The sequence below is a fragment of the Drosophila novamexicana genome, unplaced genomic scaffold (genome assembly GCF_003285875.2).
Source record: "Drosophila novamexicana strain 15010-1031.04,08,12 unplaced genomic scaffold, DnovRS2.1 tig00000960-arrow-arrow-pilon, whole genome shotgun sequence".
Lineage (NCBI taxonomy): Eukaryota > Metazoa > Arthropoda > Insecta > Diptera > Drosophilidae > Drosophila > Drosophila novamexicana.
Window position 1 is genome coordinate 2,273,440 of NW_020824833.1, and position 21,086 is coordinate 2,294,525.

At 40.2% G+C, this 21,086-nt stretch overlaps 2 protein-coding genes across 4 annotated transcripts in view; both read left to right on the forward strand.

Annotated features, from left to right (window-relative positions):
- Positions 1-11,285, forward strand: part of LOC115765221 (neuroglian) — a 46,639-nt gene extending 35,354 nt beyond the window's left edge. Inside the window, exons 4-9 of one of the 3 annotated variants that reach the window (XR_004018102.1) lie at positions 1,895-4,702; positions 4,776-4,940; positions 5,420-5,797; positions 5,887-5,990; positions 6,205-6,488; positions 8,451-8,527. Coding sequence is in view for 2 of the 3 variants with exons in the window: in XM_030708661.1 (XP_030564521.1) it covers positions 1,895-4,702; positions 4,776-4,940; positions 5,420-5,797; positions 5,887-5,990; positions 10,937-11,160 (3,679 nt within the window). In the remaining variant the exon portion in view is untranslated. Of the gene's footprint in view, positions 1-1,894; positions 4,703-4,775; positions 4,941-5,419; positions 5,798-5,886; positions 5,991-6,204; positions 6,489-8,450; positions 8,697-10,936 lie in introns of those variants that run through there. The other 2 variants (XM_030708661.1, XM_030708663.1) reach the window with 2 other exon arrangements.
- Positions 11,286-16,074: 4,789 nt separating this feature from the next.
- On the forward strand, positions 16,075-20,113 carry LOC115765387 (integrator complex subunit 4). Its single transcript, XM_030708912.1, has 2 exons — positions 16,075-18,189; positions 18,883-20,113. Exons 1-2 carry the CDS (start codon positions 16,147-16,149, stop codon positions 19,852-19,854), a joined length of 3,015 nt encoding a protein of 1,004 aa, XP_030564772.1. The 5' UTR covers positions 16,075-16,146; the 3' UTR covers positions 19,855-20,113.
- Positions 20,114-21,086: the final 973 nt, after the last annotated feature.

A 21,086-nucleotide genomic window follows, 5' to 3' on the forward strand; every position in this document is an offset into this window, starting at 1 on the left:
AAATAACATAACATTCAACTGGAGCAGAGGAAGAACTTAGTTTTTACCGCGCCAACATTGTCTCATTGATCTTAAACACTATCTTCAAGCATTAAATCTCTCCAGGCGAGAGTTAAAATTCGTTGAAAGTAGCCCAAAACAAACTTTAGAACTTGCAACTTTGTGGATGAATTTGAAATCAGTTACAAACCTCAACAAATTTACAAGTTCAACAAACCTAGAGCCATAGTTTTCAACTGCCTCAAGCCCTGCTCAATCCCTCCCCCCCTTTTACAGTTGCTGCGCTGCAACTTACAACACTTAAAAACAATTCAAATGATTGACCTATTCCATGACCTGCAGCTGCTGTCAGCAGCGGGGGCGGGGCGCGGTCGGTAGGTGAGTAGCGATTCGATGTCTCGGCTGCCGCTTAAGTCAAATAAATATAAAAAAAAAACTAAGAAAAAAATAAAAAAAAATTCAGCGCTTAACAAGCTCAAGCACCGAGCAGTTCGCATAATTGACTTGGGTTTTTGAGTGCTATACATACATAGAGAAAAAGAGAGACGCAGTGAAAGAGAGAGAGAGAGAGGGAGAAAGAAAAAGAGTATGACTTGAAAAATGTCCGAAAAATGATTTAAAAAATGGGCATACGATGAGTTGTTGCTCTCGTTAACTTCCTTTGCGCTTAATTGCAATTACGTCAAGCTGAGAGGCGTATAAGATGCTCCCTCTGGACGCCCCCCCCCCCTCTCTCTCTCTCTCTCTCTCTCTCCCTCTCTCTCTCTCTCTGGTGCCTAGGCTTGAATGAACCACTTTCGCAATTGGAAATAAAAACAAGTTGTCATAATTATAATGTGTACATATATGATATGTCTCATCGCTCAAGGAACGCAATGAAAGAAGCAAAAAGCAATATATAGAGAAATATGTATGTATGTGGGTTTATTAAGTCAAATTAAATGTGGAAATCAACTTGTTAGAGCGCCGCCACTTAATGAGTCGCAATTCCCCAACCAGGAAACACAAATGAAAACTCATGCTATGTCTTGCTGTTTAAGCTAATTAGGAATTTCTTTAATCTGCCTACAGCTATAATAACATAATTAAATTCAACTAAAAGTCTTATGCATGGCAAAGCTCCTCTACTATATCATATGGCTTTAATAGGAACATTCGTATATAATCGTATTATATAAAAGCAATATGGACTCGTCCTTATTACTTCTTTGAATATACATATATATTTATATTCTATAATGGATGGGCATTACGAAGACCTTATTAATGCGGTACGGTACACATTGCATTTTGACTAGATAAAGTGGGTAATTGTCATGTCATGAAAATGTCGCTGCTTAAATAAGTACTTGGGCATGCTCTAGTTATACCTTGAACCCATTGATAATGAGTAAAAAGGTTAAAATAGTTCTGTGCAAATGTATGTTAGAGCCATTAGAAGACACTTTCCACGTCATAAAGAATATATATTCTTGTCGAGGCGATCTACCCATGTCTGTCCGGCGGTCCATCCGTATCGAGGAACGCTTCGATCTACGGGATTAAAAGAGCTAGTAAAATTTTAAGCATAGATCCTCCTAGTGTCCACGCAACGATAACGCAATTGATAAGAATCGATTTCGAAATCTATATTTGTCATTCTTTTCTCGGAGCCTATAAGAGCTGCAGACGTCATAAACTCAGATCGCGAATATTTAACCTTATCGATACTTTCCCTGAAGATATACTCTTGATCTTTCGCTTATCACGTTTATCCCATTTGGGCTGGGTTCAGCTTATCTGCTAGTCGGGCACGTCCGACACGATCTGCCTTGTCTTTAAATATATAAAATATACCCAAACGTAATCTAGTTTTTTGACTCATAGAATTTGCATTTGCTGTATCTATTTACAGATATAGATGGATCAAGAACGGCAAGAAGTTTGACTGGCAGGCGTACGACAATCGTATGCTGCGCCAGCCAGGACGTGGCACACTGGTGATCACATCACCCAAAGATGAGGATCTGGGACAGTATCAGTGCTTTGCCTCCAATGAGTTTGGCGTTGCCACATCGAATTCGGTGTTTGTGCGAAAGGCGGAGCTGAATGCTTTCAAGGACGAGGCAGCCCGCAGCGTTGAGGCCGTCGAGGGTGAACCATTCTCGCTGCAGTGCGAGGCGCCCGATGGCTGGCCAAAGCCCACTGTCAACTGGCTGATACAGCAGACCATCGATGCGGGCATTAAGTCGATCAACAATTCACGCATGACCCTCGACCCGGAGGGCACACTCTGGTTCTCCAATGTGACACGCGATGATGCCAGCGGCGATTTCTGGTATGCCTGCTCGGCAACGTCGGTGTTCCGCAACGAGTACAAGATCGGCAATAAGATACTGTTGGACGTCAAGCAGATGGGCGTGAGTGCATCCCAGAATCGTTATCCGCCCAAGCGTCAGTATGTGACCCGCAAGAACGAGGTGGCGCTGCGCGGCAAACGTGTCGAACTGTTTTGCATCTATGGCGGCACACCGTTGCCGCAAACCGTCTGGTACAAGGATGGAAAACGGGTGGAATGGAACGATCGCATTACCCAAGGCAATTATGGTAAATCTCTGGTTATAAGGCAGGCCAATTTCGACGATGAGGGCACCTACAACTGTGACGTGTCCAATGGTGTGGACCAGGCGCAATCCTATTCGATCAATTTGAAAATTCATGCCATACCCTACTTCACCGAGGAGCCAGAGATACAAAATGCCGCCGAGGATGAGGAGGTCATATTCAATTGTAAGGCCGCCGGACATCCGGAGCCGACCATTCAATGGATACACAATGGCAAGCCGATTGCGCAAAGCGAACCAAATCCTCGACGCACCGTTACCAACAACTACATTAAGATCGTGAATCTGGTGAAGAAGGACACGGGCAATTATGGCTGCAACGCCACGAATTCCCTTGGCTATGTCTACAAGGATGTGTACCTCAATGTGCTCGCACTGCCCCCAGAGATCCAGGAGCCACCACGTGCCGAGGCCACCGTCAACGGACGCAACATCACAATGCGTTGTCGCGTCTTTGGTGCACCCAAGCCCCAGGTGAAATGGCGCCACAATAATAACTGGCTGACCGGTGGTCGTTACAATGTGCTGCCATCGGGCGATCTGGAGATACAGGAGGTGACCTTCGCTGACAATGGCAATTACACCTGCTTGGCGGTCAACAAGTTTGGCAATGCGACGGCCGATGGTTCATTGGTGGTAAAGGAGCGCACCAGGATTACACAGGAGCCGCAAAACTATGAGGTCGCCGCCGGCCAATCGGCCACATTCCGTTGCAACGAAGCGCACGACGACACCTTGGACCTGGAGATCGAATGGCTGAAGGATGGTCAACCGATTGATTTTGATGCAGAGGCACGATTTGTGAAGACCAACGACAATTCACTGACAATTGCCAAGACCATGGAGCTGGATTCGGGCGAATACACGTGCGTTGCGCGCACTCAACTGGACGAGGCCACGGCCAAGGCGAATCTTATAGTGCAGGATGTGCCGAATGCGCCCCGTTTGATAGGCATCATATGCCAAGCCGATAAGGCAAAGATCTCCTGGGAGCCGCAAGGTGATAATCGCTCGCCCATTCTACACTACACGATCCAGTTCAACACATCGTTCACGCCCGCCTCCTGGGATACGGCATACGAGAAGGTGCCCAGCACTGACTTCTCATTTGTACTGCAAATGTCGCCATGGGCCAACTATACGTACCGTGTGATTGCCTTCAATAAGATCGGCCCATCGCCGCCGTCGGGACATAGCGAGGCGTGCACCACACAGCCGGATGTGCCATACAAGAATCCGGACAACGTTGTCGGCCAGGGCACAGAGCCAACTAATTTGGTCATCACATGGACACCGATGCCGGAGATCGAACATAATGCTCCGAACTTCCAATATCGTGTCAGCTGGAAGCGTGACATACCCGCTGCGACCTGGGAGAACAAGGACATCTATGATTGGCGCCAGAACAATCTCCTGATTCCCGATCAGCCGACATTCGTCAAATATCACATCAAAGTGGTGGCTATCAATGAGCGCGGCGAATCGAATGTTGACGCCGAGGAGGTGATCGGCTACTCTGGCGAGGACCGTCCCCTCGAGGCACCCACTAACTTTAGCATGCAGCAAGTAACCAGTGCAACCCATGCCTATGTCGGCTGGAATCCAGTTAGCCCGGAATCGGTGCGCGGTCATTTCAAGGGCTACAAGATCCAAACCTGGACGGACAAGGAGGGCGAAGAGGGACTGCGTGAAATACACACAATCCAGAACGGGGCGCTCGTCACACAATTCAAGCCCGACTCCAAGAACTATGCCCGCGTCCTGGCTTACAATGGACGCTTCAATGGACCGCCCAGCGCTGTGATTGACTTTGACACGCCCGAGGGTGTGCCGTCATCAGTGCAATCTCTGGAGGCTTATCCGCTAGGCTCATCAGCTTTCTGGCTAACCTGGAAGAAGCCGCTCAATCCCAATGGCAAGCTGACTGGCTACAAAATCTACTATGAGGTGGTCAAGGGCAGCTATGTGGGCGAACGACGCGAATATGAACCCCATATCACCGATCCTCGCATCACACGCATGAAAATGGCCGGTCTGAAACCGAAGACCAAGTATCGCATCTCCATCACAGCCACAACCAAAATGGGCGAAGGCACCGAGTAAGACATTCCTCTCGTTCTTCTTCTGACTTTTCTTTGTACCGTTTATCTAATGTGCTTCTCCTGATTCCAGGCATTACATCGAGAAGACCACGCTGGGTGAAGATGTTGAGCCGCCATCCACACCATCCCTAACTTGGGAGGCGATCCAGTCGCCGAATGGTCAGCCTACCTACCGTATAAATTGGGTGCCCAGCACTGATGGCCGTTCGGGCTCACACTTCTTCACCAAGTACAGGTAAGTACAGGATGTGAATTAGGTAACTAGTTCAATATAATGTTGTGCGAGCAAATTCGAACTGGTTCCGTTATCAAAACAAGTCTTGAATTAAAACAAGGGTGTAGTTAGATTAAATTATTTCAATACCTAGATCAACTAGTTTCTAACTTGAGTGTGTTCAATGAAATTCGTATGTTCCCTATTTAAACTATAAATAATATTCACTCATATGTGCGGAATTTTTTTGAACTAGTTCAACATATATTCCCTTGTCGCTAATGTTGAAAATGTTGCACTTGATTTAATAAATAAAAGAACAATTGTGTTTTTAGACCCTCATCAAATAGAAATTTAATGAAACATATTTTCCAATGTATATAGTAATTGTTCAGCTAAATAGGCGAATGATGCGCGGAACTAGTTCCGTTGCCTGCATATGCTTTAAAGCGCAGTACATTCAAGCTAAAACCAAATACTAAATAATTAATTTTCAACAGAATCAAGGGCGAAACGGAATGGACTAGCAAAGAACCCGAGAAATCAGTCGACTATCAGGAGGTGGGCAGCCTCGATCCGGATACAGTTTACGAGTTCCGCGTTGTGTCCGTCGATGGACATTATCACACGGAGAGCGCCACACACGAGATTGACACGAACAGCGCCGAGGGACCCATAATGGTGCGCAACGAGACTCTGGCGAATGCCGGCTGGTTCATTGGCATGATGTTGGCTCTGGCCATCATCATTATCCTGTTTATCATCATTTGCATTATACGTCGCAATCGTGGTGGCAAATATGATGTGCACGATCGCGAGCTGGCCAATGGCAGGCGCGATTATCCGGATGAGGGCGGTTTTCACGAGTACTCGCAACCGTAAGCATAACTCCAGATATCGTTGTCGATAAATTGCTGCCCGTATGTGTGTGAATGTATCGATAACGCGTTTGCTTTTGCTTTTACAGTTTGGATAACAAGAGCGCTGGTCGCCAATCCGTTAGTTCAGCGAATAAGCCCGGCGTGGAGAGCGATACCGACTCGATGGCCGAATACGGCGATGGCGATACAGGTAAGAGCGACAATTAACTCCAGTTCATCCTAAGTGTTCCAAGTGTCCCAGTCCATGTCATTGTTTGTTTGTTTTTATCTTTCTTTTTCTTCTAAATTTATTTTATTACAAATTTTCATTTGTTTTTGTCAACCTTTTTTGTTTTTGATGATGATGATCATGGTGATGATGATGATGATGATGATGTTGGCACTGATGCTGGTGCTGTTTACAGCTGTGACCACAGCCGCCGGTCATGCTGCCACCGCTGCGCGCAAGGTGGGCATCAAGCAGCCATCGACCTTGCCCCAGCCTCACTTGCAGTCATCGCCGCCGCCCTACGACAAAGCCATGAGCCAACAAATTCACTCAGCCTAGTCTCACAATCATCTTTCGATTATTTATGTTTTTGCACAAACACACACACACACACACAGACGCACACACAGCATATAACTCTAACTGTGGGCGGCGACGGTGGCGGCGTTGGCTTCATCTTTCTTCAACCATTTCGTTCAGGTAGCCAATTTGCCCGGCATTTTATTTATGCATTTCTGCATTTTTTGGCTGTTGGCTGTTTTTTGCAGCCAAATAAAAATATATAAATATATTTTTGGCTGGCTTCTTGCGTCGCGCTTCGCTTAATCGTTTTGTCACCCTTCTTGCACGCGTCCTCCTCTCGCTCTATGTCTCTCTCTCTCGCTCTCTCTCTCTCTCTATGCTCTCTAAGTTGTTACGACTAACTGGCATCGGTGCTGCAGACTGTGAATATATATATGTATATATATATATTATATACATATGCCTAACCAGCATGTGAGCTAGGATCATCCATTCAAAGCTCGTCGAGCCAAGCGGCAAATAAAAATAATAGATAATTACTTGCCAATAGTTTTGATTTGAGAACTTGGCATGAAGAATGTTGTAGTCGATTTGATAACTCATTTTCAAGATTCCCTTGTTATACCCTGACCCCATTAAAGGGTATGGGTATAAGGGTATATTGTATTTGTGCAAAAACCAAATGTATGTAAAAGGCAGAAGGAAGCATCTCCGACCCCATAAAGTATATATATTCTTGATCAGCATCTAAAGCCGAGTCGATCTAGCCATGTCCGTCTGTCTGTCCGTCCGTCCGTCCGTCCGTATGTATGAACGCAAGGATCTCAGAAACTATAAGAGCTAGAGACTGAAATTTTAGATGTAGGTGCTCCTAGTGCCCGCGCAAATCGAATTTGTTTCCGATAATCAATAAGTTACTCCGTTTCCAAGCAATCGATAAAAATCGATATCGATATCCTGTTTTTTGGGCAATTTTGGTAAATAATAAGAGCTAGAGTCACCAAACTTGACATATAGCTTCGCAAATAGAATATATATATGCATTTGATGTTGGAAGAAGAGAGTTCAGGGTATCCCCTAGTTGGGAGCCCCCGACTAGAACCTCTTACTTGTTTTATTATAGAAATTTGTCTGATTAATTCGGAGTCTGGAAATAACGGAATAATGGAAACGGAAAAGTTATATATTGAAAATATAGTCACACAATCAAATATAAGAATAGCTTACAAATATATTAATATTCCAATATTTAACAAATTTTCGTTATGCAGGACCTTAGCTACTGATTGCAAATATTACTGATTCCAATTTGATTTGATTGATCAAAGCTATCTATACAAAAAGTTAATAGTAATAAAAATCTTTATTTGGTATGGATATACCTTTATATTGCTATTCAAATTTATAGACTGCATCAATTCAACGTATAAAAACCAATTGAACCGTCTTAGTTCCTTCTTATATATATTTGCCAAACAGCAATGAGCTATTCTTATGGACATTTTTGTAAGAATTTACAAATAATTCAAATAGTTCAAAGCATTTGGGAAATGTCTTGAATTAGTGCAGCCAACTTAACTGGGCTATGAACGAAGTCTGGCAACGCCACGTTTCTTTTTATCAAATAGGTAGAACATTTGCTGGCTTGATTTTGTTGATTTGCTTTTTATTCGCATCGCTCGATAATTAGTTCTTAAAATTAGACTCATTCAGAGACATGGACCCAATATCGATTTGGCTTGTGACACTTTGCGGAGCAAGTGGATGATCCTATGTTAATACATATCTGTATATGTATGTGCTTACCTTTGTATACATACATGTATGTGTATTTATCCAATGGGCCCTGTTCATCAATAATTGCTTAATGTTTTGCGTTTTGTTATTTACTTGTGTTTCGTTCCTTTAATTTGTGTTTTATTCGTTTTGCACAACATTTAATTTACTTATTTTTCTATTTTTTTTCTTTTCTTCAATTTGTTTTTTTTTTTTTTTGTGTTTACTCCGTAAAACAACACATGACACCTACAACAACAAATAAAAACAACACCTCAATAAAAAACAAAATAAATAAATAAATAAAAATAATAATAAATAATATAAAATAAAACGCTGTACTATAAAAATGACGAAATGCAGGCATGAACGAAGATGGTTCCTTTATTGGTCAATATGGACGCAAAGGACTTTGATTTAATTTGTAAGCAGCGCGGCTTCCACAGCAGCAACAAATAAACCGAACCGAGCCCCTCCACAACAACAACAACAACAACAACAAACATCCACAACAACAATTACATCAACAGCGCCCAAAATTCTAAATGAAAATCAAAGTTTTTTTTTAAGTTAATTTTTAGTGCGACGATTTCATTTTCAATATGAAAGCGAATATTTTTTATAAAGTAACTAAAACTAGAACTAAACTAAAAAAAAAAAAAACAAAAAAGAAAAATTATACTGCCAAGCAAAAACGAGAAAAAGAACAAAGAACAACAACGATGCAGCAAAAAGGCTATTAAAACAAAACAAAAAGAAAAAGCAACAAAAAAAATATTCTGGCGCCTTGGCTTAATCAAGGATCACCCCGCGGGGAGAGTGGCAGGGGCAGAGAGAACGCAGACAAATCAGAAACAAGAATGCTTAACTCCAAGCCCAGCCCTCGCCCCACCTCCGCCGCTTCTCCCTTCCACCTTCGAATAAAGCAGCTGCTCTCTTTCTGTTTCTCTTATACACACACACACACACACGCACAGACACGCTTGCTCTCTAACTGTACCGCTCTCTCCTACACTGAAAATCTGTCCTCACCTTGTTTAATATGTAATGCATATACATATACATATATATATGTATATATAAATAAGTCTTAATTTAAAATTTTGTTTAAAAAACGTAATGTACATTTTCTGTTTTTAGCTCCCTTCTTGAAAAAATTTGCGTACGTGTGTATTTTATTTAATTTCTTTTCCAATCCTCTTTAGTTTTGTTTCATAATTTTAATTTTGTGTACTATGTATTTTAATGAAATATGTTTTATTTTATTATTTCTTATATATACATCATTTTTTTATCAATTCGCTTGGACAGTTACATTTAATGAAATGTTGTAAACTGTACTTTGTAAACGGTTTGTTTTCTGCATAAAAAGAAAAACTAAAAAACAAATTGAGAAAAATACATATTATGTTTTTTTTTTTTGTGTGTAGTAGATCTATTTAATATTAAACAAACAAAACAACTATATAAAAATATTGCATTTTTATATTACTTTATTAGAAAGAAAAACCAACAAACGAAATAAAGAAAAAGTAAACAATAAAATCTAAAGTGTAAATTTAAGTAACATCATTTTTGTTTTCCAGCAAACACATTTCAATATTGACACAGGCAAAAAGGAAGTTAGAAAATAGTTTCGAAATTCGAATACGATTCAGAAACTTTTGTTTTATTTGATGTATACTCTTAATTCCTATAAGATCACGTTTCAAGTGATAACTAAAAACACGTTGAGTCCAATTTTGAACAGTGTATAATTTCGGTTTACGCTCTGACTTAAAAAAGTGAACATTTTGCTTACAAATTTCCAAGATCTTTAGACACATGAGCCTAGCTAGATACAAGCTTTAATGTTATATAATAAAAACACACTATGGTCACGATTTGAAACTAGGTAAACAGTATACACTTCTTAATCTATAAGGGAGAGAGGGAGACTTAACCGGGCTATTCCGGCTCTTAAGTTGATCAACATTTTTCAAGTAGTTATCAACATCAATACTTTCATCTATATATATATATATAGTTAGAGTTCGATTTTTATATTATCTTTCAAAAGATATCAAAACCTTTTTTAATTTATTATTTGAAGCATGAAATACTTAGCCTGTATAATTTTTAGAAATATACCAGCAAAACATCTTGAAATGTTTCCTAAAATATGTTGCATAGTTTTTGTAAGTGCATTTTTTGTTACACCCTGGCAGTGGTATGTGTAGCGCATAGAAGAATACATATCCGAACCCATTTGATTTTGTTTACTCTAACCTATATACCCGAGCAATAGCTCATCAGCATCGGACTTCAATATCTTTGGCTCTATGAAAACCTAAGCCAAATTATTTATTTTGTAGCCGTGTCTCTTTTATCTTTAAGACTTTTTCCGATTATATATTATTATTGAGTTACAATGATTATTTGGCATTAAGAACCTTGTTTTTAGCTGTGAAACCCTGCGAAATCCAACTTTAGTTTGTACGTGTATAACACAAGGTAATGTTAATTAAGCATGCAGCTTGTGTATTGTAGTCTAGATACCCTGTAGTCGTAGCTTGGCGCTTTAAACATGCATATTCAAGACAAGCCCAAACATCAAACGATCCAAACACGACTAATCAAACTGAATCATGAACATGCCACAAATGTCCAATAACAAGAACTACAAATAATACTTTATACATATATTACCAAAACTGAATCGCGTCTAACGCAACTAACCAACTCGAAACTCGCACACAAACTGGTGTTGGTGATGGCTAACACACTCACGCATATAACATAGATATTAATATGTGCACCCATGTGGCTGGCCTAAAGTCTTAACCGTTTCTTCCATTCCCCATTCACAGGTCAGTTCACTGAGGACGGCTCCTTCATTGGGCAGTATGTGCCTGGCAAGCTGCAGCCGCCGGTCAGCCCACAGCCGCTGAACAACTCCGCCGCAGCGCATCAGCAGCCGCAGCCCGTTGGAGTCAATGCTGGAGGAGCCAATGCAGCTGGCGCTGCCAGCAGCAGCGCTGGCGGCGGCGGCGCTGCCACGACGAGCACAGCTGCCGTTGCCACCTACGTCTAAGAGGCGTGGCAGCTGGCCCCAAAAATTGATTTCAGCTCGTGCATTCAAAAACTACGCCCAAGTTTATTAACTAATTTCGTGTGTGTGCGTGCGTGTGTGTGTGTGTGTGTGCGTGCGTGTGTAAATGAACAAAAAGTAAACTGCTTTAAGTGTCTGCAAAAAAAAGAAAGAAAAAAAAAACGATTTACGAAATTTAAATTAAAAAAAAAAAAAGAAAAGAAAACGCATTTAATTTGCTTATTTTGCTTAAAAATGTAAATTATATCTTTTTCGATGTATAAAAAACAAATCTGGAAATTGGGCGCATTGAGCAGAACATTTTGATAAAAATTATATTTTTGCATCTAAAAAAAAGCAGAAGTAAATTTGTAAGATACATTTGTGTTTATTGTTCCGCAAATATATGTATTTATGTATTGCAAGCAGCGTGAACTCGTGATCAATCATGATTGATCAAAATTGTCGTTGGAATGCGCCTATTACACTTATGTTACAAGCAAATCAAAACAAACTCAATTGAGAAAAAAACGAAAACCCAACAAAAAAATGAGAAAATAATATTGTAATGAAATCGTTGCAAGTTAAAATTTGTGTCTTTCTGTGTGTGCATCTTCTTTTTTTTTTGGTGTATGTAATTTTTTTTTGGTCTTGCACATTGAAAAACTAAAAGTAATAATATAATAGTACAGCTTTTATAGTGTATTCGTAGTCGTATGCATAGCCCTTGAAAAAGTCAGATTTTTCGAAATAGTGGGCCCAGCATTGCATTTGCAGCTAATTAAGTGTGGCCAGATGTCTTCAATTTCGCTTCAAAACAAAAAATATCTTATGAATTTTGAACAGGGCAAATATTTTGCAAAATGAGCGCTTCACGGGAATCGTACACACACATACACCACGGCTCACTTGAATAGTTACACAGTGTTAAAATTGCAAGAATCAGTGAATAATATGTCAAACACAGGCTCTGATAATATTTAGTTTCTTAAAACAGAACTGAAATTACGGACTCACAACGAGGCGACGACTTTAAAATAATATGAAGACCAATCGTAATTGCATATGAATCGGTTCTAAATATGTAAAAACAATAAACCTAGACAGTTAGTAAAAGTTGATTATTATTATAATTAATTTTGTACGAAAACAATGTGAGGCTAAACTCTTGTAAACTCAAGTCATAATTCATGAATATGTAATCGAAATCTTGCTGCCACTTTAAAGATTAGGACTTTGAAACTGTTTCTCTTTTCGAAACCGTAATCTTTAGCTTACTTTTACTCTGACTATAAATAAGTAATAAATCAAATGATCCATACAAATTGTAATGTGTCTGAATATCACTTGGAATACAATTTTCATTACATTTGGAAAACTGACACAAAGAAATTGCGATCTGGTCCTTAATGTTCTAATATATATAATAGTTCATGAAACCAAAACTAAGAAATAAACTTAAAAGCCGCAATTTTGATATGTAAGTCTTAAAAGTGAGCAATATCAATATTGCTTGCTCCATATTGCTTGCTGCATTTAAATGATATATAGAAAAAGCAAAACTGAATGCAAATTACGCACTGTGTAGTTATGCCAAGTGTTTTTGTGTTTTTTCTCTTGGTCAATCAATCAAAACTATTTATGCAATTTTTTGTACATTTACAACAAGATATGTGTTCACAGTTGAGAGGGAGGCATAGAGAGAGAGAGAGAGAGAGAGAGAGAGAGAGAGAGAGAGAGTGAGAGAGATGAAATTAAGAAATTGAAATTTCGAGCACTGTTCATTTTGAGAATTGAAATCTTTAGGTAAAATGCGCCTGTACAAAGCAAAAAATTGAGAATTAAAAAAAAAGGGAGTATAAAGCGGAGAAGAAAGACATAAACTTTTTAAGCATAATATAAACTTTGTTCAAGAGCAGCTTAAAACGAAAAACTAAAACTAAATACCACACGAAAATAATAAAATGAATAATTGAATTGATGCTTTTTGTATGTATGTATGTACTAATTATTAAACAATGCCTAAGTTAATTCATTTTGTAAAACGTCCATAGCATAATTAAATTGTGTAATATTTTTACCGACAGATAACCCTATATATATATATATATATGTAACTAATTACAAGCCGACAATGATTTTGCGAATTTCATTAATTTGTCCACTAATTATGATTATTTAAGTAAAACAATTAGTTAATTCAAGTCTTGAAAGTCGACGCGCTGCGTTTCAAGTTCAAACTAATTCAGAATTAAAGCGCCAAAACTTACTGCCAGGCATACAGTTTTTACAGTGTACTCTATGGAGACTCACTCCGACTAACAGGATAAATATACCTTTTTTTTGTAAGAAACTGTGCGAAAGTATCTAACATATAGATTAATCGTGTATAATCCCGATCTTGCATTCGTTAAATATATTTATTCGTGGGAAATAGTTAACAGTTTTCATTTGTGTTTATTAACTAGAGTAAAAATGCGATTATATCTATGTACTTATTTCAATAAATAAACAAAAAAAAAAACAAAAAACAAATAAAAAACAATTTCTTAAACATTTATAAAACGACTTTTCAAACCGTCGCCTAGAACTTGTAAGAAAACATAATAAAACATATATAAAATATATAATATAATATAAAATCCATATATATACATATATATATAAATGCATATATTGAACACAATATATATATTTTTTAAGTGTACAAATTAAAATGTGCATTATATACATACAAACTAGAAGCTATAACAAAACTATTAAAGACCCCCAACAATTGAGTTGCTCTGCTTGCCGAACTTGTTCTACGTATATGTAGTTCTCTATAGAGTTTGAGATAGTTAACCGTGAAAAAACAAAAAACAAAAAGTGCATATAAAGAACACTGCTTAATTTGCTATCAATGTATATGGTAAAGTCGTATATTTAAATTATGTGGCTAAAAGCTTCGGATTATTTCATTATAAACATACAGGGTTGCTTAGACAAATTTTTGCATTAGATTATTGAAAATTAATAACGAAAATAAACAAACAAAAAATAAAAAAAAAATGAAAAAAAAAAAAGGAATGTGAAAGGGAAAAAAATTATATCCATTTTATACTTATTAAGCACTGCACAGCATTTTGTTGTTGTTCTTTCAATTAGCTATTTAACCATATGAGTGTTATGTATTATATGAAATCAGCCTGAACAACCAGCCCAAGAGCAAACAACAACAGACCAAACAACCCACAACATTCAATTCATAACACCTGCAACACCACGCATATCCCAACGATTGAGATGAGGATTAGGATGAGGAATGTGAACGAGTTTTAGGAAGGAACAAGAGTCGAAAAGCTGGAAAAACATAAATTGAATGAATAAACAAAGAAAAGTACATAATTAGAGAAAGTTAAGGATAGGCATAAGGATGAGCTCCTTACGTTGGCACATAACAAAAAACAAACTACATAATACTTACATATGCCACATACAAAGCATATTTATACATATACATATATCTATATATATATATTTATATATATTTACATGTATAGCGGACAACGATCTAAAGTTCTTGAGAAAGCGTTATATATATATAATATATATATATATATATATATATATATATATATAGACATACATGCACCAAATATATATATACATATATAGGAAGATGTATAAGATTCTGCATAGATATTGTGATTTCAAAAACAAAAATAGTCAATATTAAATTGAAAACAGTTTCAAGTGCATAAGGCCCAACAAAAGGGTCGCGAAATTTCCAACTTTTTGTAAAGTGCTCATCAAATTGAAAGACAAACATAAATATCGGTGCTACCGATTCTAGAACTTGCTTTTTCTAAAATTAAAAAACTGCACTGCCTGTCGGGCTCTACACACATGTATGCATTCGCTTGCTTGCAAAAAATGGTTAAATATGCCGATATCTAAAATATTGTGCAAAATACAATGTACTAGGCATGAAGTCAAGGTATTTTACTGCAAATGGAATCATTTGTTTACTGTGATTCCTTAGAATTACAAATAAAATTGTGCATGCATGATATTGCCCGACAACTGATGTGTTTGTATATTTTTTCCATTACTTATTGATAAATGTTTTACAATTTGTAATTATAAATACGTACTTACTTATGCAAAATATTTATGCCCAATATCCAAACAAATCTATTTCAACATTTACTAACCAAATGGCCTAAACACTGAAAACCAAATAAAATATGCGAAACATACCAAGAAAATACTTTTTTAAAACTGAGTTTTTAGCGAATCAATATAAACTTAAGTAACAAATTCATATACATACTTGTACAACACTTGCAGCGAAAACTTAAAATTGATTAAAATTAACTAAAAGAAAAGCAAAGTATGGTTGATGTTTGTGCATAAAGAAAAAACAAGACAAACCAATGAAAACTTAAAGATGTATAACCATAAAGAAATGCAAATAAACTAAAGCAAAATGTATGAGAAAAAGCAAATACAAGTTGAATTTACATATACATTTCTTTTCAGCAAAACCAGCAACAAGATCCTTCACATCCGATAGCAACATTTTAAATATTTCAAATCGACGTTATTATAGCAGAGTCCGTTACAGGTAAGTGGCTATGTTAACGCATAAAAGAGTAACATAGCGCAAAATTGAGCTAACATAATGCTAAGGGTATCCCGATCAACTGAGGAGCAATTTGAAAATGAAATGTCAAGGAAAATGAAATGTAACGTAATTAACTTAAATAAAGCATAGTGGTTTGAAAAGCTAGCTGTTAAAGTTAAATACTGTTAAAGGTTTACAACAACTATCGATATGTAAAAAGTCAAACATCGACGCAATGTGTTATCAAGTCGACTATGCTCTGATTATCGATAGTTTTGCCGTCCTTAATTTCACGCAATTGTGTTTAACTACATGTTTTGGCTGTGGTAAAATCAAAGTACACAACTATAAAACTATTAATCACAGGCATAGGTGCAAAAATGGCTCTGGCCATTAAAAAACCGCAGACTTTCATTGAGACGATAGTTGGTGTGCCGCCTCTGAAAAAGCTCCGCTTGCAGGCATTGGCGGCGCCAACGAGCAAACCGAAAGCAAAACCTGAAAGGAAACTTCAAGTATTAGGACTTCTTGATCCTTATCTACCGGCCAGTACTGGCAGCAGTAGCATCATTGTGCCTGGCATAGGCACTGTGCCAGCTGCGAGCACCGGCGCCAGCATCACTTGCCAGACAAAGGAGCTGCTGGAAGTGCTGGTTAAGATTACGGACGAAATTATCTACGAGAATGTGCAGATAGCCGAGTTAAAGGAGACCGCCACAAAGATCTTTCAGCTGTACCAGCTGCAGGAACGCGACAGCGACACCTCGGTGCGTGTAAAACTGCTGGAGCTGCTGTCGGGTCTGGGTTGCGAGTGCGGAACGGAGGAGGGCATCACCCTAATCATCGACTACTTCATCTACCTGCTGCGCAAGGAGACCTCACAGAAGGTGCTCGCCCAGGGCATGATGTGCCTGTTTCGCATTGGCCAGCAGCGCCGCCAGATGGTGCCCCTAGCATATAACACGCAAGTGGCGCACCTAGCCAAAGAGTTGCTACGAAGCGGATCCACGCACACACAGAAGAATGCAATGCTGGTGATAGGACGATTTGCCACCTGCCACGAGAGCGAGCGCCAGTATGTCTGGAAGCTGGCCTTCTACATCGATTCACAAGACTCGGGCGTGCGTGCCCAGGCGCTGCATGCGCTACTGACACTTGGCGAGCGAGGCTCCCATCTGCCGCCGGTGTTGTACAAGCGTGCCGTCGAAGCCATGAAGGACGACTACGAGTGCGTGCGCAAAGAGGCGCTGCGTCTGGTGCACATGCTCGGCAACCGGCATCCGGACTACATTATCAACGTGGAGCGCCACCACGAGGACATACGCATGATCGATGCAGCCTTCAGCAAGGTATGCGAGGCGCTCTGCGATCTCTCGCTGCAGATACGTGTGTTGGCCGCCGAGCTGTTGGGCAGCATGACGCATGTCAGCAGCGAGTTCCTGCACCAGACGCTGGACAAGAAGCTGATGAGTAATCTGCGGCGCAAGCGCAATGCCCACGAGCGCGGCGCCCATCTGGTCACCAGCGGCGAATGGTCGTCGGGCAAACGGTGGGCGGACGATGCGCCGCAAGAGCATCTGGATGCGCGCACCATTTCCCTAATAGCTAGCGGGGCCTGTGGAGCACTTGTACACGGCCTAGAGGATGAGTTCTTGGAGGTGCGCACAGCTGCGGTTGGCTCAATGTGCAAGCTGGCCATGTCGCATCCGGAATTCGCGGTGACCAGCTTGGACTTCCTGGTGGACATGTTTAACGATGAGATCGAGGATGTGCGCCTGAAGGCCATCTACAGCCTGACGGCCATTGCCCGACATATAGTGCTGCGCGAAGATCAACTGGAGATCATGCTCGGTTCCCTAGAGGATTACTCAGTTGATGTGCGCGAGGGCCTGCATCTGATGCTCGGCGCCTGCCGCGTCTCCACGCAGACCTGCCTGCTGATGGTCGTGCAAAAGCTGCTCGATGTGTTGGCCAAATATCCACAGGATCGACACTCGACGTACGCCTGCATGCGCAAGATTGGCCAGAAGCATCCGCATTTGGTGATGGCCGTCACTGGCCATCTGCTCTACGTGCATCCGTTCTTCGAGACGCCCGAACGTGATGTCGAGGATCCCGCCTATCTATGCGTTCTAATTCTGGTATTCAACGCCGCCGAGCACCTGGTTCCCATCATCAGTCTGTTGCCCACGGCCACGCACCGGCACTATGCGTATCTGCGCGATTCCATGCCCAAACTGGTGCCGCAGCTGCCCATCGAAGGCGCCTCCTCTGCCTCGACAACAAAGCGCGTCGAAGATGCCCTCCAGGCCGCCGGCAGCTCAGCGGAATATCTGCAAATGATTCTCAACCACATTGGCGAGATATTCACGATGACAGACGAGCGCGTTGAATTGCTCAAGACGGCCCAATCGAATCTCCAGGTGAGCTTCAAAGCCTTAACTACGTTCAAATAAAATGACAATTGCTTTGCTGATCTTTTACACAAAACAATTATCTAACGCTTTCTAAGCCCACCTGTGAATGAAAGCAATTTTTCCCCTTAGCTTAGACTAGAAGCAGGCAAATCGATATATTTGATATCTCAGTTTCCTCAAATTTGGCAGATAGACGCCTCGTGAGCAATGTCAAAAATAAATATTTCCCAAAGTCGCAGCTTAAAAGTCAATAATCTGGGGTTACAGTCTTACAGACATAAAATCAGAAGACTAGAATTATACTTAATCGAATATTGCATTCAGAACAGAGTACTGCCAGTCGGATAATCTGCCTGTTAAAAATAACATAGACCATAGTATTACAGTTAGTTAATAAAACTTGGATGATTTTAGAATTTTCAAAATAAATTCCAAGCTGACAAACGTTGCCCATTGTCTAATCTAAAGATCTATAGGTCATAGATCCTACCCCGCCTTGTAATTCATATATCTATGCAACCTATTAACCTAACACTGAGTATGCAAATTAGTTTACAATGAAGATGCAAATTTAACCGCTTGGTAAACCTTTGCAGTATGAAAACGTGCGCAAATCTCAAGCGAATGTTATTTTAGTATATTAATTTTATATATTTTGATTAATTGAAATGTTTTTCTTTTTTTTTTTTTTGCATTCAGCGCTTAGGCGCCATCGATTCAGATATGTATGGCCCATCGAACTTCCTGGAGACCTTCCTCTCGGCGCAGATACAAATCGAGCAGATGCAGCGCTGCGCCAGAACCCAGCGCAGTCGTGTGCCGCTTAAGGAGTCGCTGGCAGAGCTGATACGCAACTGCCTGAAGTTGCAGCACACGTTCTCCGGGCTCAACTACGGCGACATTCTGCAGGTGAAGCAGCTGCGATTGCGCGCCAGCGCCCTGCACTTGGTGCTAGTGGTGCGCGACAGATCGCAAAGCGCACTAGGTCCTTGCCAGATGCTGTTGCAGACCGCCGGCGACATTAGCGCGTTTATGCGCAGCCGCAGCACCAGCAGCTCCTTTGGCGAGCAAAAGAGCATGGAGGTGGACCCAAAACTAAAGCTGAAGCCTCAGTTGGGAGAGCCTGAGCCGGACAGCTTTACTCGCTCGCTACTGTCCAAGCTGGACGCGATTGTCGACCCGAAGCCGGGACGCGTATTTCGAGAGATTCTGCCACTGGTGCAGCATGCGCCGCCATTGGCACTGCCGCCGGCCAACGAGAAAATTCGGCGCTGCATGGCCAACATATTAGAGCCGTGTCCGGTGCAGTCGCAGGATAACGTTATCAAAGTGACCGCCGGCCTGATTGCCGCCGTGCCGTTCGTGGCCGAAATTGACAATCTATTGGAGACCCAGAAGGCGGACATGCGCATAAAAATCAAGTACCCAGACCAGCACATGCACACCGTGGTGCCCAAGATGACCGACTTTAAGCCCATCATGACGGAGCAGGGTGAGCACGAGACGAATGTACGGTTGCGCACAACGATCCTGCTCTCGCACAGCGTCTGGACGGAGGCGTCATTGGTGGAGATACAACTGTGCCTGGCCGTGCGACCTGGCAGCGAGCTGGAGCTATGCAAGCCCGCCAAGGTACTCTTTGCACCCAAACCAGTGCGGCGGGGTATTTAGCCAACTGGCGAAAACGGGAAGCGGCCAAAAAAACTGACAACGTGTACATTACCAAAAACACATACACAAGCACACACGAGTATATCATATGTTAATGCATAAGTATGTTTAATTACAAAACAAATCGCCTTAATAATTTTATGAGTGTGGTCGATGCATCGCTATTGAAGGAAAATTATGAAATACGCTTTCATTACAATGTACAAATACGCGCTCGTTAGAAAGCCATCATAAATAATAAAGATGTTTCAAAAATATATATATTTTATATATGTGTATGTATATTTTTTGTTTATAAAGTAGGCAAATCAGATTTAAACTTCATACGTTTTATGAAATCTATTTATACCTGTATTACAAAATAATCGAAAGTACTTTCAATCAAAAACCTATATTTTTTGGTAATAATTAGAGAGTCTGGTCACATTTTTCGAATCGATATATTGTTAACAACACCGAGCACACAATTTTAGCAAAAGAAAAAACCAGTATCCAAAGAAAATTTATGTATTTTGACAAGAATACCTCTTATTTAGCTATTATATATTTTGATTAAATGTAGTAAAGTGAATATCGATACTATCGATACACAAATTGTCAACAAATACCAAATCTGTCTCGTAATCGTAGTGCGTAGTACGCGAGCAAAAGCTAACGCGAATAATTGAAAGCGGAAAAGCAAAGCAAAGCTAAGCTGAAACGTGCATTGCATATTACGAAATTGCAGCTGCCAGTTGAACAGCCTGCCTGCCTGCGTTTTAAGAGAAAAATTTGTAAATCCAAGGAAAAGACCATATGTACACATATTATGTGCATATATATAGAAATAGTGTATGTATATGTATGAGTGCGAGTATGTGTGTGTGTGTGTGTGAGTGTGCAACTGAGTGTTTTTAATTCTCTTGCTTGTATAATTCATCAGCTGCCTGACGCGGTCATCCAGTATCGGCGATTGTCTATTTCGCGTAGGAAGTGCACAAAAACATTTGTTGAAAATGTACAAACGCATACATATCATACTATAAAAATGTATGCATGCGCATGTGAAAATGAAAAGAGAGAAAGAAAAGTGTGTGAGGAACGGGACACAACGCAACAAAACAATGTTTAGCTCACAATAATAATTATTATGCATATACAGAGCTGTAAATACTTGCTTACATATGCAAATACATGTTAAAGTTCTTGTGTGTGAATGTACCTGTGTGTTACTATGGCCAAGTGAATGTGTG